Genomic DNA, 26,994 nt, shown 5'->3' with positions numbered 1-26,994 from the left:
CCATTCACCTATGAAGAACGTCTTGGTTGCTTCCAAGTTTTTGCAATTGTGAGTAAGGCTGCTATAAACATCCGTGTGTGGGTTCTTGTGTGGACATGTTTTCAACTCATACCAGATGTGGGTATGAGTAAATACCAAGAATATTTAGGGAAAAACCAAGGAGCATAATTGCTGGATCAGATGGTAAGAGCGTGTTTAGTTTTGCAAGAAACTGCCCCACTGTCTTCCCAAGTGGCTATACCGTTTTGCATTTCCCACATACAACCGTGTTTGAAGTCAGTTTATTCCTCTGTAAACCAGCTGGGGGGACCAGGTGACCTCTGCTTTCCAGCTCTAAGGCTCTATGATTGGAAATGATAGCTTCGTAATGGGAACCCAGTTCTTATTCTAGTACTTAGGAAATTAAAGCACTTACAAACAAACCCGCCCAGGCACAGGTACCTGCCATGCCCTGGGCCACTGATAGGCAATGCGGGTTTTGGATCAACTATTCGATGGAATGTTGTGCGGATAAGAGAGAGGCAGTACAGGAACGCTGCGGCAGTGAGGTTTGGCGACCTTTGGCCAGGGAGGTTTGGCTGGTTTCCGGCATCTGGCGTGCTTCGCCTGGAAGAGGGGGCCCTGGGGGTGATGCTCAGGGCCTCCCGTTGCAGGCTGACGAGGAGGCTGCGCCCTTTGTGACGCGCGCGACTCCCCCGGAGGCGTCTCCATGCAGCGACGGGGCAGCCGGCAGAGGAAGGCTGGGGCCTCCGGCGCCTCTGTCGGATTGCCCCTGCCGGCCAGCGGCGCGCGCCATGCCCTGCTGGAGTATCTGCTGTGAGTAGCGCGCGCCCCCCAGCGGCGGTTCGTCCCGTGGCCTGGCGGGCCGTATCGCCGGGAGCGCCCCCCGAGGTGTCAGTTAGATGGGTGTGTGGGTTTCCATGCTTCCTCCTTTCCCTTGCGTTGATCAAGCTGCTGGCGCAGGAGCGCGCAGGGGCGGGTGTTAGGAAGGGACACCACAGGACACCATGCCCAGGGCTGCAGAGCCACCCTCTGGACTCCACAGGGTTCGCTGAGGCCCGCGGAGCATGTGCCCGAACCCTGCACTCTCTGAGCCAGCACCTCGCCCGGAGACTGAAAAACAGAACCGCAGCGCAAGGGAGGCCCTAGGCTGCATGTTGCTTCTTGCCGGAAAGAGGCACATCCGGGAAGACAATGGCCTAGAAGGAGGGGGGCGAGGATTGGGATAGAGATTGTGCAGGCTGGGGTCCCCTGGGAAGGTCTTTGCCCGGCAGGCGGGCGAGGTAGAAAACGATACAGGCCTCGAAAAATCACAAGGATTTAGGCAAGACCAGAAAGTTGCCGGCTCCGCCCCCCACCCCCCCCCCCCCCCCCACCCCGGAGAGCCCAGAGGCAGGCGAGCAAAATGGGGGATGCAGAACAGGACGGAGCAGGCCTTGTTACTTGGGCTGCAGCACGCCGAGCGCCTGGCCCAGTCTTAGGAAACGAGGCTGAACAAAAATGATCTAAGCTTCACTACCTGCGGGTTCCCAGCTGAGTGGTAGCCACGTGGCCGCACGTGTTTGAGGCAGATTACAGACCTCTAAAGCGCAAGTGTGCGATCAAAGTTGGCTTATTTTTGTTGGAGTATAGTTGATTTACAATGTTGTGTTAGTTTCAGGTATACAGCAAAGTGAATCAGTTATACATATGCATATATCCAATAAAAAAATTTTTTTTTAAGTTGGCTTATATGTTAGAATGTAATTTAGACAGCCTTGGCTGCCAGCTTAGTAGTTTAGAAGACACTCCCCTAGATCCTGGAGCCCTTAGGGATGTTTGGCAGCTAGCTTCATGATGTGATCAAAGGGGTATTTTAGGAAACAGGGCCTCTCTGTAAGGTCTGTACAGGTCTAGCTGGTCCAGAAGGCCAAGTGGAAATCAGGGCTGAGTTGGGTTTTTCCAGCCTTTTGCACAAAGCACAAAGGCACCATCTGGGCCAGCAGGGGCCTTGCCCAGTCTGGAAGATTGTTCTGACAATAGTAGCTCCTAGGATTACTTAGGTAAAAAGAGACTGCAGACCAGTTGACCAGTTAGGATTTTAAATTTTCCTGTGATCTTAAATACTTTTCTTTTTTAATGGGTTCAGCCATATAACACTCTAAAGAGAACATCTGAATATTGCTAAGCTATAAGGAACCATCAATAGTTGTTTTGTAATACCAGTTAGCAGCTGTTCATCCTTGTTTCCTGAGTTTTGACTGTAAACATTCCAGTCACCCCAGAGTTTTATAAAAGGTGTTTCAAATTGAAACACAGATTTAGGAGCATGGAGGGGAAACAGGGGGGAAATGGTGTGTGTATAACACCTACTTTCTCCTACTATGTTAGCAAAACGTCTCTGCATTTTCTAATGGTTTCTAGAGAGGTTAGTTAATGAGTGTTTTTACCTCCTGCTTGCTGGCAGGAAATTTAATTTTTATATGTGTGCATTACTAGTAAATTTATAGTAGAATAGAGTTTATTATTGGGCTTTGACTTTTTCCTCTAGTGTATTTCCAATGGTATCATCCATCTTTAAAAAAAGGTCACATCTCTTGTGTTGCGTTAGAAGTGCTTGCAGAAAGTTCTCTGATGAGTATGCTTTTATAATTGGGAAAATTTGTGAAGTAGTTCATCGAAATGCACTTAACTTCAAGAAATCCTTAGACTTAACTGTATAAACTGGATTATAATAGGAACAAATGGAAATTTACAGCATATTCTTTTTTTTTTCACACACACTGTATTTTATTTTTACAAGAGAGAAATAAACAGCATATTCTTCTTATTTCAGAAGATTATACATACTTTTAAAAAAATAATGGGGAGAAAGTGTTCCCAGAATGAAAGGAATGTCAGGGTTGGATACTCTGGACAGTCTATCACATATGTCTGAATTTTTCTTTCTCTTGGGATATTTGCCTCAGTATTTAATGTGGGTTGTAATTTTTCCTTTATTTTTTTAAAAAAATAAATTTATTTATTTTTGGCTGTATTGGGCCTTTTTTTAAAATTAATTTATTTTTGGCTGCATTGGGTCTTCGTTGCTGGGCACGGGCTTTCTCTTGTTGTGGTGAGCGGGGGATACTCTTCTTTGCACTGCGCGGGCTTCTCATTGCAGTGGCTTTTCATGTGGCGGAGCACGGGCTCTAGCTGTGCAGGTTTCAGTAGTTGCGGCACGCAGGCTCAGTAGTTGTGGCGCACAGGCTTAGTTGCTCCACGGCATGTGGGATCTTCCTGGACCAGGGATCGAACCCGTGTCCCCTGCATTGGCAGACGGATTCTTAACCACTGAGCCACCAGGGAAGTCCTAAAGTCTAAAGTTGGTCACAAATGTGTATTTCAAAGTGATTTTTTTTATCACCTGGGGAGCTTTTCCGCCCAAATTTATTTATTTATGAAAAATTTTAAGATATGAAAAAGTTGAAAGAACAGTGTATATTAGACATGTATATTTGTCTAGATTGTATAATTAATGTTTTACCATACTTGCCTTCTCACATATCTCTTCAGCTATCCATCCTTGTATCTGTTCATGAGTCCGTCTTACTTCTCTTTTACTTACTTACTGCGAAGTAAGTTGCAGGCATCAGTATGCTTCACCCCTAAACACTTCAGCATGCATGTTATTAACCAGAGTTCAGTGTTTGGTTCTCAAATTGATTTTTTTAAAAAAGAAAAGGAAAAAGTTCCCTTTAAGAGGTGTACTTGAAAGTAGTCTAGTTGGTTTTTCTTCAGATCTTCCTTACCTAATATGTTCAGTTTGGGGGGCTTCCCTGGTGGCACAGGGGTTAAGAATCTGCCTGCCAGTGCGGGAGACATAGGTTCGAGCCTTGGTCCGGGAAGAGCCCACATGCTGCAGAGCAACTAAAGCCTGTGCGCCACAGCTACTGAAGCCCATGCTCCTAGAGCCTGTGCTCCACAACAAGAGAAGGCACTGCAATGAAAAGCCCGTGCACCGCAACGAAGAGTAGCCCCCGCTCACCGCAACTAGAGAAAGCCCACGGGCAGCAACGAAGACCCAACGCAGCCAAAAATAAATAAATAAATGAATTTTAAAAAAAAATGTTCAGTTCGGGGAGTTCCCTGGTTGCCTAGTGGTTAGGAGTCCGAGCTTTCACTGGCGTGGCCTGGGTTCAATCCCTGGTCGGGGAACTGAGATCCTGCAAGCCTTGTGGCGAGGCCAAAAAAAAAAAAAAAAAGTTCAGTTCAGTTTTATTATTATTATTTTTTAATGCTACCTTAGATGCTGATATCAGTTAGAAAAAAATGAGAATTGGCTGAAACTCCCAAAAAAAACTCTTACAGAGACAACTACGCACTGTCACCAAAGCCGAGGCCCTGCCCACCCCTGTAAGTACGTGGGCAGGGTCAGAGCACCTCCTCAGTATCCTTCCTTCCTCTCTGCAGAAGAAGAGGCCCAGATGGTCACAGGTTTTATCTGTGATTAGCCATACATCTGGTAATGTTAGAAAAGAAAAAGCAAGGGGAAAAGGACTTTAGGTTGATTTCTAGCACAGTACAAGGCATGTTCAAACAGGGCTCTGCATGCGGGCTTTGGTCTTCACTTGGGTGGTACTTTGGACAGTTTTTCAGTGAACTTTCTAGGCTTCACTTTCAAAATGAAACCCAATAAATAGTAAAATGGAAATTTGTAGACAGGTTTGTAATATTTCACATAAAGTATAAAATTATTTTCTTGGAGAAATAAGATGATGTAAATTAAAGGAATTTATGCATTTGGATATGCATATGGTTTCTGTATTTCCACATATTTCTGTATTTCAAATACTTATTGCCACGTTCTAAGCACTGGTATTGGAACTGGTTATAATTATTAAGCTTCATTTTGTGCAGCAGGCATTAAGTATGTTGTTCCAACATTATTGGGACCTTTTTGTGCGTCAGTTTTAATTGACCTTTTTGTTTATTACAGAAAGCAATACTAAATAGAAAATGAGAAAATTCAGACAAGCAAAACTAAAATATATCACATTCCCATCCTCCAGAAGTCGTATGTGAGGGGTGTGTGTGTGTGTGTGTGTGTGTGTGAGAGAGAGAGAGAGAGAGAGAGTTTAAACCAAAGTGAGGTCATAGTACATACACTGTTTGGTAACCTGCTTTTCTTCAGTCAAAATTTCTACCCTTTCATTTTGGTAAGAATTCATCTCCTCTAATCTCACATCGAGTATCCCAAGGAGACCCAAAAATTGAGCTGGCTTGCCCTAACAAATATCCAACCCAGGACCATGCCTGCTGTCTCTGGTTGTTATGTTTCTTAAATTTTTAAATTTAGCACAGAATCCCACCCTTTATCAAATCACATTGACTTGCTTCTTTAACCCCCAACAAGTTTTAAAATTCAAACCTAAAGAAAAATACAATAAACACCCATACACACTTGACCTTATTCACCATTCACTGATATTTTACCACATTTTCTTTCTCCTCTACCCGTACTCCCTCATTCTCTCTCCTTAAACTATTTGAAAGTTACTTGCAGACAATCCATTTGTATTTATGTTTGATTTTTGTCCTTTGCGACATTTATATTTCAGGCCAGGCTTCAATGTGGGCTGTTGTCTGTTTCCACACGATTCAATTCTGTTAAACATTTTTGTCAGGAGTACTGTGTAGGTGATTTATTGGCCTTCTCAGTGCCTCACATCACGAAGCATGATGACAGTTTTGTCCCATTACTGGAGATGTTAATTCTGATCGCTTGGTTAAGGTGGTGCCTGGCAGATTTCTCCATTATAAAGGAAGTTGTTGCTTTTGAAATGAAGAAATCTGTGTGTTGATACTCTAAAACTGTAAGTGTGCTGGAAACCTTTCACCCAAAAGTTTTAGCATCTCTTGATTCTTGACTGAATGAGTTATTAGAATGTTGTTAGTAAACATGGTTTTTCTAAGCCTACTGACAAACAGCCACTAGGCTTTATCAAATAAGGCAACCGCTTAAGCTACAGCCAGTCAATTTCCTTGCTTTGCTTCCAAGTCTCATCTATTAAAAACTTTCCCCCTAATTCCTGTCTTTTTAAAATTTGTTTCTGAATAGCTGATTTTAATAGTGATATGACTAGTTCCAAATGCCTTCAGTCAGGCCCACATTCAAAAGAGTAACCTCATTGGCCATGAAACAGTGTTGCATTTATTTTATATAATGAGAAATTATTTTTATTTTTCTAAGCAACTGAAAAAGTTCAGTTCAGTTGACCCTACAGTTGAAGTGAAGTAAAACATGGCTTTCTCCTCTCCAAATCAACTGCAAGCGAAAATCCACTTATATTATTTCCTTTAAGTTAATTGTTTGATGAATGATACAAATACGTGTTCAGAGACAGTGATGCTCTGCATTTTCAAGGCTGAACGGCAGTTTGCTGCGGCCTAGGAAGAGCCTGAGCAATTGTCTATAAAAGAACCGTTTTTCTTAACTCTCGTCCTTAATAAATATGAATCTTGATGTGGTAGAATTCTGAATTCTAAAGAAATGACTCTAAGGACCAAAGTGGAAGTTATATCTAAATTTATTGATTGGCGGTTTTTCATAAGGAAGTATCCCCTGCTTCACATTTACTTTTTTGGTATCACTCTTTTTTAATTGAAGTATAGTTGATTTACAATGTTGTATTTGTAGTGTCACTCTTGGTTCATAGATTCTATTTTTATTCAATGTATTATAACCTATCATTGTTGTTATTTTTTTTACGCTTCAAAGTTTGGCCAGCAGGAGCCCTTTCAAGCTGGCTCCTGTGTCCTTTGGATATGCACCACCCCCCCAAGCTTTTGAGCACCCCCTTTTGTCACAATAAAATGTTCCTTGTACTTTCCCTGACCTAGCCCAGAATTTCCCCAAGGAGCTCTGGTCGCCTTTGGGGACTTGTTGAACAGGCCAGGTAGTTATCACATAGAATGCTCCTCCTTTATTTTAGATTTGTCTAGGTACTTATTTAGCTTAGTTTCTCTAACCTTATATTTCCTATAAAGTGGAAGTTATCTTTAAAGCTTGATGGATTCTAGATCTTAGGTGTGATGTGTGATTCCATTTTGCATACGCCGTCTGGTTGACCTACCCTTAGTGATGTTGCGGCCGCTTTACCTATAACTAATTTTTTGCCTAATCTATTGAGATTTACAGATACTGGTAAGACCATTACCCGATCTTGGAACTGCCTGATGTTAAAGGAAGTATTCATTGGCCGTGTTTTTTAAATATTTAATTGTCTTGAATTGTAATCATTTTCAACCTTTTTCTTCCCCACCCCCTCTCTCTTTTTCTTTTTCTGTTAATAGTTGGACAGAGAGAGTCTGAAGATGCGAGTGAAAGGGACTCAGACAAAGACATGGCTGCTGACTCAGCAGCGGTTCAAGACATCACGAAGGAGGGGCAGGAGGAAATGCCTGAGACGATGGAACAGACCCCTGCCTCAGAAAGCAGTGTAGACGAGCTGACACAACCCTCTGAGGCCCAGGCGAACGACGTAGGATTTAAGAAGGTGTTCAAGTTTGTCGGCTTCAAATTCACTGTGAAAAAGGATAAGACAGAAAAGTCTGACGCTGTGCAGCTCCTCACCGTCAAAAAGGAGGAAGGCGGAGGGCCAGGAGGGTCCGACGGGTATGGTGATCACCGGGAGCCCAGCCAGGAGACGGGGGATGCGACACCCAAAGACACTGAACTGAAAGAGTCCACAGAGAAACCCGAAGAGACGCCCAGACAAGAGCAGAGCCGCCCAGAAGTCTCCCTTCAGGCGGAGTCCGCTCCACCAGCCGAGGAAGGCAAAGACGAAGGAGACGAAAAACAAGAGAAAGAACCCGCCAGATCTCCAGACTCTCCGACGAGTCCAGTGGCCAGCGAAACCGCATCGCCCTTCAAAAAATTCTTCACTCAAGGTTGGGCCGGCTGGCGAAAAAAGACCAGTTTCAGGAAGGCTCGGGAGGATGAGCTGGAGGCTTCAGAGAAGAAAAAGGAGCAAGAGCCAGAAAAGGCAGACACAGAAGAAAACGAGAAGACGGAAGATCTCTCCGAGCGGCCGCCCTCACAGGAGGCCCGCGAGAGTGCCCAGGATGCCAGGCTGTCGGCTGAGTATGAAAAAGTGGAGCTGCCCCCCGAAGACCAAGTGCAAGCACCTCCCGAAGAGAAACCCGCCCCGTTAGCAACGGAAGTGTTCGATGAAAAAGTAGAGATTGTCGCGGAGGTCCACGTCAGCACTGCAGAGAAGGACACGGAGGAGCAGAAAGCCCAGGTGGAAGAAATAGTAGAGCCCTCGCCGCCTGAGCAAACGCTTGAAACGGACGCCGACCTCCAGGACGCCGAGCCCACGGAGGCGCCGCTGAGGATGGAGGAAGAGGCGGGCGCCGCCAGCGGGGACCACGCCCAGCCGGCCGAGCTCGGCGCAGGCGCAGACGCGAAAGCGCCGCCCACGCCCCCTGAGGGCATCGTCGGGGAGGCGGAAATGCCGTCCTCGCAGGAGAGAGTTAAGGTGCAGGGAAGCCCTTTAAAGAAGCTGTTCACTAGCAGCGGCTTAAAAAAGCTCTCTGGAAAGAAACAGAAAGGGAAAAGAGGAGGAGACGAGGAGTCCGGGGAGCAGCATCCAGCCTCAGCGGATTCTCCCGACAGTCCAGACGAACCCAAGGCCGAGAGCTCGGCCTCGTCCCCCGAAGAGCCCGAGGAGATCACGTGCCTGGAGAAAGGCGTGGCCGAGGCCCCCCAGGACGGGGAGACGGAGGAAGGGACCACTTCCGACGGAGAGAAGAAGAGGGAAGGTGTTACCCCCTGGGCATCTTTCAAAAAGATGGTGACGCCCAAGAAACGCGTGAGAAGGCTCTCTGAAAGTGACAAGGAGGACGAAGTAGACAAGGTCAAGAGCGCCACCCTGTCCTCCACGGAGAGCGCCGCCTCTGAAGTGCAGGAAGAGGGGAAGGGAAACGGAGAGGAGCAGAAGCCGGAAGAGCCAAAGCGCAAGGTTGACACCTCCGTGTCCTGGGAAGCTCTGATTTGTGTGGGGTCATCCAAGAAAAGAGCAAGAAAAGCATCCTCTTCCGACGACGAAGGGGGACCAAAACCCCTGGGAGGAGGAGACAGCCAAAAACCAGAGGAAGCAGGGAGAGACAGGGAGCCGGGCCCAGACGCGCTCCCTGCCGGCTCCCAAGACCACGACCAGCCCCCAGGAAGTTCCTCACCCGAGCAGGCCGGCAGCCCCTGCGAAGGGGAGGGGGTCTCCACCTGGGAGTCATTTAAAAGATTAGTCACCTCGAGAAAAAAATCGAAGTCAAAACTGGAAGAGAAAAGCGAGGACTTGGTAGCTGGGTCCGGCCTAGAGTATTCAGCCTCAGATGCTGAGCTGGGGAAAGAAGAGTCTTGGGTTTCAATCAGGAAGTTTATTCCTGGGCGAAGGAAGAAAAGGCTGGATGGGAAACAAGAACAAGCGACGATGGAAGATACGGGCCCACCGGAGGTCAACGAGGACGATTCGGACGTCCCAGCCGTGGTGCCTCTGTCCGAGTACGATGCGGTGGAAAGGGAGAAAACAGAAGCACAGCAGGCTCCGAAGAGCGAGGAGGGCCCCGAGCAGAGGCTGGCTGTCGATGTGTCGGAGGAGCTCAGCAAGAGTCTGGTTCACACCGTGACTGTGGCTGTCATGGACGGGACAAGGGCCGTTACCAACATCGAAGAAAGGGCACCTTCCTGGATCTCTGCTTCGGTGACAGAACCTCTTGAACAAGCAGAAGACGAAGACAAGTCACCATCTGGGGAGGTATTTGAAGAAGAAGTCATTGCAGAGGAAACCCCTGTCGATACCAAAATGCTGCCAGAGAGCCAGGAGGCCGCTGATGACACAATCGCCAGCAAGGTGGAATTGGCCCCTGAAGCTCTGATGGCCGCAGAAACCACAGAGGCATCCTGTGCTGAAGAAGCCACAGAAGCCTCTGGTGCTGAAGAGACCACCGACATGGTTTCGGCTGTTTCCCAGTTAACCGACTTTCCAGACACCACCGAGGAAGCAACACCGGTTCAGGAGGTGGAGGGCAGCGTGCCCGACGTGGAAGACCAGGCGAAGAGGACCCAAGAGGTGCTGCAGGCGGTTGCAGAAAAAGTTAAAGAAGAATCACAGCTGCCTGACGCCAGAGGGCTAGACGACACCATCCAGACAACCCAGAAAGGACAAGCAAAAATACTGGAGCAGGTGGAAGAAGCAGAAGAGGATTCTCATGCACTCGATTGGAAGGAAGCAATGGATGGAGCATCCAAAGTACATGTACAAGAAACGAAAACTGAGACTTTGACACAGGGGACGGTGATTGTACAGGCCACCCCAGAAAGCTTGGAAAAAGTTCCTCCAGGCACAGAGAGTGCAGAGGCCAAGGAACTTACAAGCACTTGTCCAGCTGAAACCGTGGCTGCGGTAAAACCAGAGACTGTCCCAGAACAGGCTGTTGCTCCTGACTCAGCTGAAACCCTCACAGACAGTGAAACCAATGGAAGCACCCCAGTAGCAGATTTTGAAGCTACAAATGTAAGCCAGCAGACCAAGATCATGGAAATCGATGAAGATGGTGAGGTTCCATCCGGTACCCAATACCAGGTCACAGAAGGTGAGGCACTTCCTGCACTGAAAGAGATGCCTCCAGAACCTTCCAATTTTCAATCCCAGGAAGAAAAGCATTCAGAAATGGAAGAGGTTCTAGAACATACAGATAAAGAGGTAACAGTGGAAACTGTACCCATCCTTTCAAAGACTGAGGTGATTCAAGAGGCTGGCCGACGTGCTGATGAGGAAACCAAAGAGGAGCCATCTGTCGAAGGACTTGTGGTGTCTGCTGACACAGAGATAACCGAGAAAAAGATAACTGAAGTTGCCCTTGAGGACGAAGTTACGAAAAAAGCTGAATTTCAGAATGATGATCTCCAACTCCAGAGTCCTGCTAAGTCTCTTCCAACCCCAGTGGAGAGAGAGAGGGTAGTTCAAGTGGAAAGGGACAAAACGGAATTAGAGCCAACTCAAGTAAATGAAGAGAAACTTGAGTGCAAACCAGCTGTTACCACATGTGAAGAGCTCACTAAGCAACTGGTTCAGGCAGTGAATGTAACCGTCATAGACGGGGAAAAGGAAGTCATCAGTTTTGAAGGAAGTTCTTCTCTGCCCGTTCACGAGGAAGAGGCATGCACAGAAATTCAAGTTCAAAGCTCTGAGGCATCATTAGCTCTAACAGCTGCAGCAGTGGGGGAGAAGGTCTTAGCAGAAGCTCTCAAGATTTTAGAAACAGCGGAAACTTTGGAATCTGCAGAGGCACGTTTAGTACCGGAAGAAAAGTCCTCAGAAAAAGATGAAGTCTCTCCTGCTCAGCCGGGAGAAGATGCGGTACCCACAGGGACTGAGTCTCAGGCCGTATCAATACCGGTAATAGTATCTGTTACGCCTGAAAAAGGCATCATCGCTGACCTGGAAGGAGATAGAACCACATCACAGAAATGGGAGTCAGATGGAGACAGTGAGCAGGTTGGTTGTCAGGAAGGCAGAGTAAGCAAAACAAGAGAGGAAGATTTAAAGGCTGAAAATGAGATTTTGAAACTTCAGACAGAGAGCTGCAAGCTTGTACAAAACGTAATTCAGACAGTTGTTGACCAGTTGGGGAGTACAGAAGAAACGGCCGCTGCTTTCCAGACCCAGGCTCAACTGATGGAAGCTGACAGCCAGGAGGCTGGGCAGAAAATCGAGAAAGAAGAAAGCAAACTTCAGGCCTGCACATTGGATGAAACACAAACCATCGAAGCCAAAGAGGAGTCCCCACTAAGTGCCGGGGAACACACACATCCAGATGTTTCCAAAGATGTGAATGAAGCTTTAGAGAAGATGGCGGCCACTAGGGTAGAAAGTTCCCGGGTAGATGGCCAGCAGCTTGAAGAGGTAGCTTTCCCATCCAAGGAAAAGAGAGAAGCCCCTGAAACAAAGTCTGTGCCAGAAGATGACGGTGGTGCCGGGTTTGGAGAAAGAACAGAGAAGTCACCGTTTGAATCCCAAGAAGATGAAAAAGGTGACGCTGCTGATGACCCCGGGAACCAAACCTCAGCCCCGGAAGATGCTGAGGCATCAGGAGGCTCAACCAGCGAGTCTCCAGATACAATTGGACCCAAACTGGAAGAGAAGGGAGATGGCCAGGAAGTAGAATTTCAGGAAGAAAAAGGGCAGAGCGAGTCAGAAAAAGAGATCAAAACACAAACGCAGGAGGAGACACAGGACCAAGAGAGGGAACCGGCAAAACCGGAACCCACAGAATCCTAAAACATCACGTAAGTAGCTTCCTTTTTTTTGAAAGTAATTTTGCCCTCTTTTCTGTCATCTGATGGCAGATTTGTTATGAGGGAAGCAGGAATTCAAATAATTAGGATTTTATGCAGAACCTACATCTGGGGAAATAACCCTCAACCAGACTAGGAGATCCAGGTTATTAAAATTTTATTTGTTTTTTTATTTATTTAATTAATTTTTGGCTGCATTGGGTCTTCGTTGCTGCGCGTGGGATTTCCCTAGTTGCGGCGAACGGGGCTCCTCTTTGTCGCGGTGCGTGGGCTTCTCACTGCAGCGGCTTCTCTTGTTGCGGAGCACAGGCTCTAAGCGTGCGGGCTTCAGTAGTTGTGGCACGCAGGCTCAGTAGTTGCAGCTCACGGGCTCTAGAGCACAGGCTCAGTAGTTGTGGTGCATGGGCTTAGTTGCTCCGTGGCTTGTGGGATCTTCCTGGGCCAGGGCTCGAACCCGTGTCCCCTGCACTGGCAGGCAGATTCTTAACAACCACTCGCCACCACGGAAGCCCCCAGGGTTAGTTTCCTTTTTCTTATTGACATGCTCTTCAGTCTTACTGGTGTCCTGAAAGTAATGACTTCATTTTACCCCCAGTGTGACTGTGTGTGTGTTTGGCTCAAAGACATAAGAAATATGTTGTGTTCACAGCTACTTTGTTGCATTTTTTTTAATAACTAGAAGTCCAAAGTAGGTTTATAAGGTAGTGCTTGAAACTTAGTTTATAGCTCTCTGGGAAAACTTGGATTTCTTCCAGCAGTAGTAAGAAGCAGTTAAAAAAATTTCCAGGGCATGTGAGAGCCTGCCTACTGGTGTTCGGGTAGCAAAGGATGCTGTATCATGGACCTTCACCATCTTTCTTTCTTACAGAGTTAAACTGTGGTTTTCACTAGGGTTCCCATTGGCTGCAACTCACTTTCACAACTCTTCTGTTGTTGAATAAAAGAGGGAGGCGAAGGAGATGTTATTTACTTTTGATTCTGACTTCCTTCTACAGTTACAGTTGTGCATTTGCAAGACCAGAATGCGAAGACGAGTGGGAGAAGAAGACGAATGCTGCTGACGAGACCAATCTTACAGAACTTTGGGAACGGAAGAACAGAAACATCAACTGCTCTCATTTCTAGAGAACCCCTGACAATCCTGAGGCTTCATCGGGAGCTGTAGCCAGATAACATTTCTTCCTTTCAAGACCACGCTGATATTTTCCCTTGGTACCATATAATGTTTCTGATTCAAGGTCCTTAATTCTTAGCCCGGAACTGGAGTTGGCAATACCTAGTTCTGCTTCTCAAACTGGAGTATCATTCTTTATGTATTTAAGTGTATGTTTTAATTAATCCTCCTTCTGTATCTATTGTATATTTTTTTCTTAATGTTTAAGGTAATTACAGTATAGTGCATTCCTTCTGTATCACACAGTATACGACGGGGCATGTAACCACAGTGAAGTCTCAGGAAGCTGTCTGCCTCAGTTACAACCTTTGAAAACAGAGCTTCCTAGAATTAACATTCCTGATCAGAAGCTACACTTCTTGTTTTAAAATTCACTAAGGATTATGTCCTTTCAGAGTGTTTAGTATCACTCTGAAATTGGTCACTTTCCTATTATGCACAGTGCACTAAAAATAAAAAGTGTTTTTGGGGGGGAAACATATAGACTGTTCCATTGTTACTGGGAAATTTTTCTTTCTGTCCCCCCAGTGGAGGTTGGAAGGAAGTTTTTTTCAGTAGCAGATTAATTTGAAGTCTTCTCTGCTAATTGTTATACGGTTGTTACGGACAGATGAGTGTGCTTAATTTTGAGGCAAAGTAGTGAAATGTTTTTCATGTTATCAAGAAAAAAATCGACTGGTTTTGAGTCTACCTTCTATGCTGGACCACATTCACACACAGCATGAAATAAGTCAGGTTCTTTACAGATGGTATTTTGATAGATGCTGGATTGTGTCTGTGCCATGTTTGTGCCCACTCTTAAGAACAATGTAGCATTATCATTTGGCTAAATTGTGATTTGACAACTGATTTCAATAAAACATTTGCTTCACTTAGATTTGTTGGATTTATTAGATAATAGGAAGCCTGGGACATACGTTTACTGCATTCTAAAAGCAGAGAAGCTAGAAGTTTCTAATGTAGTCACTACACGATGCCACCAGTTTACACCAGTTTGAGTTGGGGATCAGAGGAAGTCAGAGGCAGAGAGGGATCCGCTGAAATAAGCCAGGAGCTTTTTAGATTGACGGTACTGAAACAATGCTACCATCTGGTGGTGCCTTCCTGAAAAAGTCAGTTTTCTTTGTTAATATCTGTTAATGACAAATGTCTCTAGAAAGACATTTTAAGAAGGCTTAGTAGTAAAAATGCCTTACTTAACAGGTGATCTTGGAAAAAATTTTTAAAGTGTCAAAATGATTTCTGATTCACGCTAATACCTAAAGGATTCTGTCAGACAAGTGCCACACAAAGAACAGTCCCCCATCTACCAGAAAGTCCCAGTTTTTCATGGGTAGCACTGGCCTGGTGTGCACACTTCTTAAGTTGTACTCAAACTCAGGACTCCAGTTTGAGAACTTAAATTTCAACTGCCAATTAAATTATTTTGAAGTATAACATTCTAGCAAAACTAGAATAGTCTTTTAGCAGGAAGACAGTTTGCTATCAAAACTGGAAAGTAGTTTCTCATAAACCAACAAACCTGACTACGATAAAAAAATTGGCCATATTAGAAAGACCCCCTCATGGTAACAGCATATGGTCTTGTAGTTGGAAAACATTTAGTATCTTTTTGGGAGTTTTTCACACATATAATAGCCACTTGTGCTTAATTACTAAACTTTAAAATCCCCAAATTAAAAAAACACCCTCTGATCTAAAGATATTTCTTTTTCCAACTTGGTACTTTAAAAAAATCCAAATGCTGGTGTCAATTTTTGAAGATCAACTGAAATTTGGAGATGGTAGCAGTTTTTAAGGAGTCCATTATACTTCTAAATATCAACTAACTTCCTTTCTACGGCAGGAAGAAACTTCGTGCTATTTTGAACAGATTAAAGATTTGTGTAGTTTGTGGTAATCATTTTTGGGGGGTTTAAATTCCATCCTGCCACTTCATCCCATTTGTATTTGGTCTTGTCTTAATACACGTGGCCAGGTCGTTCTGGCCATCACAATTGGTTTTCCAGTGGTGGTTGCTTCGTGACTGTGCTCTTGATGTGCCCTGGATTACTTCCGTACAAGATCTGGACCTATGTCCATTAAGCATCATTGTTTTATTAACAGGAGGAATGCTATTAACAGTAGCATGAAATACAATTCTGTATTATAACTCTAAAGCTGCTGTTAATTTGTGAAGTACGTAATAATCAAATGCAAACTGCAGAAGTTGGAGCAAGTGCCTAAACTTTGCTATTTTTGGCATTACTATGGAGCCATGTTCAATAGAAAGCAATGCAAGACTTGTAAACTCTCGCCATTTCTTGTAATCTAAGAATATAAAATGTTGCCCCTCAGGTTCTTTTGCTAATGGTACACCCGAGTTGCCTCTCTCTGTCACACACATACTTTTCTCTGGTATTTTCCTTTGATGTTTGGAACTACAGGTAGTGAGTGAAGGGCTGGAAATTTTAGCTTTTCAGTGTAAGCTTCAAGCTTAGCAGTTTCCTTTTTAATCTGAGACAGTATTTGATTCCTAGTTCTGTTTGGGGGGCAAATTTTCATTTATCTAAATAAAATGCAACCTAATTAAATGCCATGGATTTTCTTTCTATAATTTCACCATAATTCAATTTTGATTGCTCTTAGCTGTTATGAGATTCATCACACATTTCACTTCTACTTTTAACTAAATCATCCTTTGAGATACTGTCCACAAAGCTTCGTGGGAGTTTGGAATGTATCTCAGATTGTGTGAGTGCACAGAAGTCTCTATCAGTGATTCTTCACCTTTTTGGGTCAGGGTCCCTTTAATTAGACTCTCATTAAACCTTTGACTCACCTCCAACTCCCTAAAATGAACACAGTTTCATGTAGTTTTTGGATAGCCACACACTGAAATCCCAACCGGTAACCAGAACCAGAGTTAGAAACCCCTCATCCAACTGCAAGAAAGGAAATGGACACAGTCCAAGGATTCCCAGGAGGTAAGAAGTTGGCACCTGAACGTGACCAATGTCACATGTCTTCATTTCTAGTGTGATTCTGGAGATGAATCTGCTGGATAGCCTGGCACAATTTTTGCGCAAATGCAAGTTTTCTCCTCATCACCAAATTCCTTACCATCTCTTACAACTAGGAAAATGACCTGGCTCTCCTTTTATAAATAAGAAAGTTGAGATATAGATCACCAGCCCTTATGTGATAGCACAGGTTTTAGCTAAGGTGACCAGGACTTGGGGGTGGCATGGTGGTGAAGATAAAGATAATCATGACTTTTTTTTTTGTTAGTGCTGTCACAGCTTAGAAATCAACCCCTTTTTTTGATATTTAAATATAACAGGCATCTGTACAGTATCCTACACTTAGGACTGAGGTAATCTCATGACTTCGCATATTCCCCCATTTCTTGTTGACATGAAAAATTTTAACACGAGAAGTACTACATGTAATTTAAGAGAAGCTTCCTTATATTGTACTCATATTTGGAGACCAGAGGTAGAGTAACATTTCATAAATGATGAAATTAGGACCCAAGGTGTTATTTTCCCACAACATGATATTGAGTGCTAAGTCCTAGCTCTAACTCACCCCTGTGCGTTTTCTTGTTTGTTCTAATAATCCCAAATAACTTGGTATAATTGACAAGCACAACGACAATCCTTTAAATTAGGCCAATTTAAAAACCCCATTGTGCTTGATCCTACCTAACCACTGTCAGCCTCAGGAGCTCACCTAATTCCTGGGAAAGCAGGTGGGGTTGCCTCTAGGACTTGAGACCTGGACACAATTAGGGTTCTTTGTAAAGGCCTTATGGAAAGGGTACTACGGTGTTGGCCAGCGGGCCATTTTAAGGAGTGGGATTTATCCTAAGATATCATTACTTTAGCAGAGAAATGATGCTATCCTTCTGCCATTCCCAAGGCAGTGTTAGTGGTTGTGATTCTGCCCCACTCCCCTGTAGAGTTTTTGTTTATCGCAATGGCTAGGGTATTACTGAATTTTAATGAGTTGGGACCAAACGCTTGTGATGCTGCAAGGTCCAGGACAGCCCTTCTTAAAAAGAGTCTCTACCTAAAATGCCAATGCATCTAGAGAATTGCTTCTAGAGAATTAAAGACCAGAGGTTGGGAGGAGACTAGCTAACATGTTACTATAATAATCTAGCAAGAGCTGAAAATGGCCTATATTAAAGTAGCAGCACTCTGGCTGGAGGGGTGTGAGGGGGTCAACAGATGTTAGGAGGTGGCCTCAGGGCAGGATACCTGATTATTTGTCATAGGAACAGCTTAGCCTGAAGAATGAAGTTTCCGGGGAATTGCCTGGTGGTCCAGTTGTTAGGACTCGGCGCTTTCACTGCAGGGTCCTGGGTTCAATCCCTGGTTGGGGAGCTAAGATCCTGCAAGCCACGAGGTGCAGCCAAAAAACCAGAAAAAACCAACCAACTCCCCACCACACACACACACCGTCCGCCCCCCAAGCAATACAATGACAAACTTAAAAAAAAAAAAAATGAAGTTTCTGCGTTGACAGCCTGGATATGGAGCCACGTACCGACATGGGTGGAGGTAGGTGATGATATTTATTTGGGTAGTGTTCAATTTAAGAGGCCTGTGAGATCCCCAAGGGAAAATGCAGGACCAGTAGCTGGCTTTATGGGTCTTATAAACAGAAAAGGGTTCAGGACAGACATCGATGGCTCTTCTGTCCTCTCTACGTCCTTGGAGACACAGAGGGGGAGACAACCTACACAGATCCCTACGACATTTCCTAAAAGCTCATGCACCAACTTTGGTGACTAAGAAAGTTGAGGCTGTTGGGTTCACTTACCCTGTCACAGCCGTTTCCTCATTTCAGAATGCATGACAAGGTGCTTCACAAGATTTTCCTCTTGTGAAGGTGCTTGACAAAGTAAAGAGCAAAATCCACCATAATACATTAATATTAGTAATTAGAAGAGACGTTTTAATAAAACCACCCATTAGAAGCAACCTGATGACTGTTGTGTCCTTGAGTATTTTGGAAGATTCAGAATAATGACACTGATCTTCCTCAAATATCATAAACATCTTTTTCAGACGGTCTCTTTGTGTGTCATCTGCACTTCTTATCTTTCCTCCTCTCCCTGTTGCCTTTTCAGCTTTTGTGGCCTGCTGGCACATCTCGCCAGGGAGACTGGGGTGGGGGGCATGCAACGTGGGGTGGGGGGCATGCATTGTGGTGTGGGGGACTCTGGCTGGGAGGGGGCCAAACCTGCAGTCTCTTCCCGGTCACTCCCGGGACCCCCTAGGCCGTGCATCCTCCTGGCACCCAGTTCTCTCTGGCTGGCTACCTTGTGACCTTTGTCTGCTTCTGGGCATCTTAATCTAAATGGAAAGATAAAAGGACTCTTAAGTCTTTTTTCTTCTGCTAATCAAAAAAAATTATAGAAATAAATTTAAATGACTAACGGCAAGGAAGGGTTTCCTAGGCAGAGTGATGATAGCAGAAAGGGCCCTGGATTGGGAGACCTGGACTCTGTAATTACCACCATTTTGTTTCCTCATCCAGATCCTTGCCTCTCTTAGAGTAAGGAGGATTGTCTAGGTGACCTGCTCAAAAACTAGTTAGGGTTTTTGGTTACTATGGATATGATCTTTTCTGTGCTCAGAGATTACAAAGGCATTTAGAATGAGAACAGGGAGGTTTAAAATAAATTCTAGGGCCTCTCAAACATGCATTTTTAAGGGCTCATGCACCAATCTGTACGTTGCACACATCTCATTAGGGAGCACTTTGCTTCAAAGAGAGAAGCATTCTAGAAATGGCACAGATCCCTTTCTGGCCCTTTATTAGCTCCCCTGGTTACTTACTTACTTATTTATTTTGACTGTGCCAGGTCTTAGTTGCAGCATGCAGGATCTTTAGTTGTGGCACGCGGACTTCTTAGTTGTGGCATGTGAACTATTAGTTGTGGCGTGCATGCGGGATCTAGTTCCCCGACCAGGGATCGAACCTGGACCTCCTGCATTGGGAGCGCGGAGTCTTACCCACTGGACCACCAGGGAAGTCCCTCCCCTGGTTATTTCAATTCTGAGAAGAAAGTAGAACCAAGAAAAGGCAGTAATACTACAACACAAATTGTACAGCGATGCTGTTGTTCTCAGAATGTTGCTTCTGGCATCATCACCTCCATCATCATCTTTTGGGAACCTGTTTAAAGTGCAAATTCTTCAGCCCCATCCTGGACCGACTGAATCAGATACTCTGCAGTGTTCTATCGAGCCCTCCAGAAGATTCTGATGTGCTGAAGTTTTAGGACTACTGTAGTAAAGGCAATAAAACAGATTTAAGTTAATCGCCTCAATAGCAGAATGAATAGGTTAACAGGTGAAAAAGGTTTCCCCTTCCAGATCCCCACCCCTCTCCTGACAACCCTTCCCCCCAGTTGCTTCTAGCCCACAGAAACATTTGCACATTGGGGAATATAGCATCTGAGCCACATGGGAGTTTGAATCCTGTCTGGGTGACCTCAGAAAAGTTCGTTAACTACTTTGGGCCTCAATTTCCTCAACTGTAAACATGGGACACATGTCTGACAGTATTGTTGGGAGGAGCACACAGACACCCTATAAAGGATCTTGCTTCCCCAACAGCTGGGTGCTTTGTGACCAGCTAGACGGGTGGGATGGGGAGGCTGGGAGGGAGGGAGACGCCAGAGGGAAGAGATATGGGGATACATGTATATGTATAACAATCACTTTGTTATAAAGCAGAAACTAACACACCATTGTAAAGCAATTATACTCCATTAAAAATGTTAAAAAAAAAAAAAAAGAAGGATCTTGCTTCCCCAGGTTCAGCCCTTCAGTTTGTAAATGCCTTCTTCACAAGGATCAATCTTCACAACAACCAGGGAATTTAGGCAGGGTAGATTTTGAATATTTTCCAGAGAATAGCACAAGCTTGAGTCAAAAATTTAATAACTATTCTTTATGTTAAAAAATATTTCGGGAATTCCCTGGCGGTCCAGTGGTTAGGAGTCTGCATTTCCACGGCCGGGGGCCGGGGTTCAATCCCTGGTGAGGGAACTAAGATCCCGCATGCCGCACAAGGTGCCAAAAAAAATTCTTTTTTGATCTGCTAGAGGAGAACGAAAACACAATATCATTTCATCCTTATCCATTTTTTTCCACACTAAAGATTTTCAGTCTAATTTTTATTTATTTATTTTTAATTTTTTAAAAAAATTAATTTATTTTATTTTTGGCTGCATTGGTTCTTGGTTGCTGCGCGAGGGCTTTCTCTAGTTGCGGCGAGCGGGGGCTACTCTTCGTTACGGTGCCGGGGCTTCTCATTGCGGTGGCTTCTCTTGTTGCGGACCACGGGCTCTAGGTGCGGGGGCTTCAGTAGTTGTGGCACGTGGGCTTCAGTAGTTGCGGCTCACGGGCTCTAGGGCTCTAGGGCGCATGCTCAGTAGTTGTGGCACACGGGCTTAGTTGCTCCATGGCATGTGGGATCTTCCCAGACCAGGGCTCGAACCCGTGTCCCCTGCATTGGCAGGCGGATTCTTAACCACTGTGCCACCAGGGAAGCCCCTAGTTTTTATTTTATTTAGAGAGCTATATTAACAGTTTAGTGATAGTCTTCCAGTTGTGTTTTAGGAGCTAGTTCTAGAAAAAGGAGTTTCATTGATCGTATCTTAAGATAATTAATTTTTTATTTGCTTAAAGATTTCCAAGCCTAAATCTTGCTTACCCGCAAGTGATATATAGCAATAATTTGTTCTAGACCAAAATGGAGGACTAAACCAAAGCAAAAATTGTCATAAAAATGCAAAGTCAACCCGAAGAGCAAGTTAAATTTCATTACAATAAACTGTACTCCCTGTACACATAATTTTGTCTTAGAATTCACTCCTAGTGAATTAGTACGAGAGGGCTCCCCCTCCCCCATCTCAATTCCTAGCCAGACTTCAGGAGGTACCACGCACATACCATCCTCCGCAATCATCCTTCTAAGTGCCTGTATCTTTTTAAACAAAGCAATTTAGTATTTTACCTGAAACGCATGACTGAGGTCTGACGTTTTGAACTTGAAATGTTTATTTTGGATGTCTCAGCTCTTCCCCTCTCTTGCAAGGTGAAATTACAAAAAAGAATGGTGGCTAGTTCTTATGACTTTAACAAGGTCTGAGGTCCACTCTACTCTCCATTCTTCTATCATTATCCAAGCTACCTTGTTTATTTATTTTTCAGCTTTATTGAAGAATAATTGATAAATACATTTTAATGGAATGCTTTCTTCCCATTAAAGCCATATTTCCTATGGTAAAACAAAATCCTACAGTTCTTTATGAATCTATCATTTAGCAACATCTGTTGAATGAGTCGTTTATTGTTTTCCCTAAGAAAGGAAAAGTAATAGAACCAGTGGGGTTAATAAGGGCTAAAGCATGGAGAATGACAGCTCAAATTAATTCTAAAGCTCAGGTGTTCAGATTGCTCTTAATGAAACAGGAGGAAAGGGGGCAGGGCGCAACCTTTAAAAGAATGACATAGCCATAGGACATGACAAAAACTGGTTAGAAGAAACTAGGTCCAAGATGGCAGAAGGTTTGACTTCCAGAGGACCTTGTACCTCATTATACGCTCATTGTAATACATTAGCATATGCTAAATGACACACCCACCAACGCCATGACAGTTCTGAGGCCAACCATAAAAGGTCAAAAAGTGGGCGATGGCCCAATTCATGGAAATCTCCACCCCTTCCCCCAAATAATTGGAATAATCCTCCCACTCATTAGCCTATAAAATTACCCAGCCCATAAAAATTAACGACGTCGTATTTCAGGGCCCTCTTGCCTTCTGAGATCACCCACACTCTGTCTGTGGAGTGTGGTTCTCTAAATAAATCCACTTCTTATCTGTAACTGTCTCTCATTGAATTCTTTCTGCGACGAGACGTCAAGAACCTCAAAATCACTGGGAACAATACCAGCAATTGAAATGTCCAAAGCTTATTTAAATTGGTACCATCAAAAACTCAGAATAAATTATTAGTTTATAACCTCTTGGGATTAAATAGGTACTGAGCATCCCAGGGTAGGGTGGGCTTCCTTATCTGTACTCAGCTTTTGGTTTGGGGAGGGAACTGGCATTGTCCAGGTCTGCCACATGGAGGAGGTGGCCGCAAGCTGCTAAGAGCCCCTGCACCCCAGCATGAGTAGGTGAACACAATACCTACCCTTCCATCTCCATCAGGGTGCAGGCACTCACCCCCTCTCTCTTCATCCACCAGATCCTTTGTGATTCCCATGACTTTCTGGTCTTCAAGACCCTTTGTCTGCCTGAAGGGATGTGGAGGCACACCTTGATCTTCCCTTTCAGGTATTCAGAGAAGTTAACTAGGCACAAGACTCTCATTTAAGTTGGGAGATGTGAATATACAGTAGTACCCTTATCCGAGGTTTCACTTTCTGCAGTCAACCTCCGTCTGAATAAATGGAAAATTCCAGAAATAAACAATTTATAAGTTTTAAATTGCGGCTGTTCTGAGTAGCAGGATGAAATCCTGTGCCGCCAACTCCATCCCTCCTGGGACGTCCATCACCCCTTTGCCTAGTGTATCCCGCCTGTTGGTCATTTAGTAGCCTTCTGGGTTATCAAATCGACTGTCAGGGTATTGCAGTGCTTGTGTTCAAGTAACCCTTACTTTACTAAAAATGGCCCCAAAACGCAAGAGCAGTGATGCTGGCAATTCAAATATTCTTACTGTGTCTAATTTATAAATTAAACTTAAGTATGTATGTATAGGGAAAACATAGGGTATATGGGGTTTGGTACTCTCTACAGTTTCAGGTTCTTGGGACGTATCCCCTGAAGATAAGTGGGGACTACCGCAGTTTTTTAAAAAAAAGATGAAATTGGTAGAAACCTCTTAATATTTAATAATCTAGGTTTATATAGCCTGTATTCGTGTCATCTTTAGGCAAACACCTTAGCCTCTTTTTTTTTTTTTCTTAGCCTCTTTTTTACCTCCTTGTAAAAAAAAAGTTGGATAAGACAATATCTAGACCCATTCGTGGTCAAACCCTGATTCTTCATAGCATCTTCTTATGTTGTTGACTCTTTTGATTCTCACAATCTTATGATCCAATGCAGTTATTGTCTTCATTTTACAAATAGAGACAGTACCACTCAGGGTAGGGGAATTGCCCAAAGTTCAACAGATACAGAGGGGAGGAGACACAGCAAGAAATGGACTCTTGGGGCAATGCTCTCTACTTGGCCTTCCTGCATCTTTTTGGGTAGACAAAGTAATGCATAGATAAAATCATGTACCCATTTAGTCAAATGTTTATTCAATGAAAGTATGTATAAAAACTTACAAATCTGAGAACTCAACTATACATGAAATAGGATGACGGGATATTCAGTTTTTAACATATACGTACAGCACAGTTATTAACTGTTCTTCCCTTTCCCCTTCGGTCCTTATTTCTGGCTCCTGTTTTATCCTGTGAGACCATTCTGTTACTGGCCTAAAGGAAGATTAATGGACAACTTTTACTGCTTTCAGGCCAATGGAGGAAATTTCACTGTTTAAAAAAAAAAAATTGGAGACTAAACATCAAAATTAAGTTTTTTCCCAAACAGCAATTAAGTGTTTTGTCCTGATTTCTCTTTGCCAGTTTTGATGCTTCAATGAATGTTGCCAGTAAACTATTAGCATTAACATTTAAAGTCATTAAAGTTGCTACATCTGCTCACAAGTTTCCCTGTAAGATGCATATTCCTGTATCCTTTTTCCCACATACACACACTGATTTAAAAGCAGCTGACTGGTGCTAAAAACAAATTTACCACTGGCAACTGCTAGAATGGCATGTTGTTTTCTATTCAGAAAGACAATGTATAGAACAGTACTTTCAAATCTGATTTTTAAAACAACTGACAAATTTGTCAGAAACTAAAACACAGTACTTTGTTGTTGTTCAACTTTGAAAGAAGCCAGCAATTAGATAAGGCATTTGCATTAATTCACCTGTTTACATCAAGTATCCACACATTTTCTCTTCCAAACACACAAACTCACAGCTTGTCATGTTTTATCCAAAAATTAAGATTGCCATCACATTATTACTTTTTCTCTTTTGTGTTTTGTTCAAGTAGATTTCTTAACTAATAATTTTTCGCAACTGGACATAATCTCAAAGGATGCATTCTGAAATAAGACATCTCGAGGATAAATACTAAGAACGTTTTCTTGGATTTAAAGTTTCCCCACACCTCTAGACTTTGCATAGTACAGAGCCCCACTGTATCTCTAAGAAGCATGCTGTATTTTCAGACATTGTCTTTCTGAGAAGGAAGGCTTATTACCCAGGGAAAGTCATAATTTTAGCTTACCAAATTGCATTCGAGTTGTTTTGTTTTGTTATACACCCTGCATTAGTTCCAAGTATGCTTTTAAATCATCGAAAACGTCTTGAAGTCTATTTGAGCTTATAAGTACTACTGACCATTATCTTTCCAATATCCCCTGAATTAAAGTAAATACGTTCCAGGTTTATAATGCACAAAGCCTTTACGGAGGAGGGGCTGGGGACGGGGCAGGGGGAGGGGAGGGAGGGGCCGGGACCTGTTTGTGTCATGCCATGGAGAACAAGAGTTCTGAATTGGGGGAAGGGAAGGAAGATAGTCTTTGTAAAAATGACAGGTTTTTAAAAAGATAAGTAACATTCAGTCTAACAACACTGTTTCCTGTTCCTTTTTGATGGAGGCTAGCACTGGGTGGTCAGACTCCGTCACTTCAGAGTCCCCACTGCCCAGGAGAATGGACCGCCCTTCGTCTAGGGCGAAAACGTCCGAGTTCTGGTTTTGGCATGAATGTTTAACAACCTCGTTGGGAGTTGAGAACGTTTTGTCACACAAGTTGCACTTGTAGGGTTTGTTCGTCTGTACCAACATGTTGTCCATCTGACTGCCTTCCTCGAAGGTGCAGAGCTCCAGAGTCTGTTTGTCCACCATGGTGTACGTGTCGATGCTCTGGTTGAGGCACACGTGCCGGGCAGCCTGGTTGGCCCTGCAGAAGCTCTTGTCACAAGTGCTGCATTTGAAAGGCTTCCCGGTGTGTATGTACATGTGCTCCCTCCAGTGGCTTTTCTGGATGAACTTGCGGCCGCAGATCGTGCACTCGTACTTGCGCCTCTTGACCTCCCTCTCCTGGTCCGCCTGCTCCAGGTTGTCAATGTCCGCGATGTCTGAGGGCGGCGGTGTCTCCGAGTGCGGCTGCCCGTCGATTATGGGCGAATCCGAGATGTGCTGCAGCTCGCTGTCACTGATCATCCCCGCTTCAGGCACTTCCATGGCGTCTTTTCCTAGGTCCGCTGTGTTGCTGCAGAGAGACAGGGGCACGCGGCTCTCTCCGGGCTGGCTGGCTGTGAAGGGGACCCCCGTGTGAATCTGGAGGTGCTCCCGCAAACTGCTCCGGAGGGTGAAGCGCCGCCCACACAGGTGGCAGGCGTAGTACTTGGGGAAACTTCCGTTCCTCTTCATGATGCTCGGCTTGACGTGGGCTATGGTGAGGGGCGCAGGCTGCTCGTCCGAGGAGGAGGCTTCCAGATTGGTCTCCTCCCCGGGGGGTGGGGGAGGAACAGGAGTGGAGACAAGGTCGGGCGACAGCGAGGTCTGCAGTGGGTCCGAGGGGGTCATGTGTGTCCGATTCACCTGGGTCAGATTCGAGGGCAGCTGGGAGAGCTGGGAGGCCTCGGGCACCTGCTCCTGGCTCATCCTGGATGTCTGTGGCCGCGGCTCTCGGCCAAGTTTTTCCGGTGCTGAAGCAATCTTGGTGGCTTGTCTCAACTGATGATCTGCGATCTGAATGCCATACAAGGAAGACGCCAGCGGAAAAACCTGGTCAGGATGAGAAAAGGCTCCTTGACTGGCCAGGCTGGCCTCCTGGATCAGCGGGTAAGCGTGGAGAAACTTGATCCCCTGCTCTAACCGCACTGGGTCAATCAGCTGAGGTGCCATCTTCCCTGTGTACATCAGATGCAGGAGGTAGCTGAAGATGTCGGGCTGGATGTCAGTGGGTTTCAAACGGACACACTCACTGAAAGAGACAAGTAAAAAACAAGTCTGTGAGTGAATGTCAATTCATGACTCAAATGATAACATAAAGCCTGGGGGAAAAACCCGGTACTTATAAAGGCAAATGAAACAAGAACATCTCACGTATATCTTACTGTTCGTTTCATGAACTAGAATACTGGAACCTATATAATTTAACTCTAATCCTATTAAGAACAGAGAGAAATACAATAAAGATATTTTAAAGGACCGAGGAAAATTCATGTTAAACAAATGTGGTATCTTAACTCATAGACTCTTTTTTTTTTTTTAAATTTATTTATTTATTTATGCTTGCATTGGGTCTTCGTTGCTGCGCGCGGGGTTTTTTCTAGGCTCCATGGCATGTGGGATCTTCCCGGACCAGGGATCGAACCTGTGACCCTGAATTAGCAGGTGGACTCCCA

General features: G+C 44.5%; 2 protein-coding genes across 10 annotated transcripts in view; one reads left to right on the top strand and one right to left on the bottom strand.

The window, feature by feature from the left end:
- AKAP12 (A-kinase anchoring protein 12) overlaps nt 1-14,368 on the top strand; it is a 104,544-nt gene extending 90,176 nt beyond the window's left edge. For both annotated transcript variants that reach the window (XM_082474371.1, XM_082474372.1), the window contains 2 exons: nt 7,315-12,310; nt 13,315-14,368. In XM_082474371.1, coding sequence (XP_082330497.1) covers nt 7,315-12,302 — 4,988 coding nt within the window. In that variant the 3' untranslated portion in view covers nt 12,303-12,310; nt 13,315-14,368. The remainder of the gene's footprint in view (nt 1-7,314; nt 12,311-13,314) is intronic.
- A 1,513-nt stretch (nt 14,369-15,881) lies between these two features.
- ZBTB2 (zinc finger and BTB domain containing 2) overlaps nt 15,882-26,994 on the bottom strand; it is a 32,324-nt gene continuing 21,211 nt past the window's right edge. For all 8 annotated transcript variants that reach the window (XM_082474738.1, XM_082474737.1, XM_082474740.1 and 5 more), the window contains one exon: nt 15,882-26,570. In XM_082474738.1, the coding sequence (XP_082330864.1) occupies nt 25,199-26,570 (1,372 nt within the window). In that variant the 3' untranslated portion in view covers nt 15,882-25,198. The remainder of the gene's footprint in view (nt 26,571-26,994) is intronic.

The sequence above is a fragment of the Balaenoptera physalus genome (genome assembly GCF_965194825.1).
Source record: "Balaenoptera physalus genome assembly, chromosome: 9".
In the NCBI taxonomy this organism is placed as follows: domain Eukaryota; kingdom Metazoa; phylum Chordata; class Mammalia; order Artiodactyla; family Balaenopteridae; genus Balaenoptera; species Balaenoptera physalus.
This window is presented reverse-complemented; position numbering and strand designations above follow the sequence as displayed.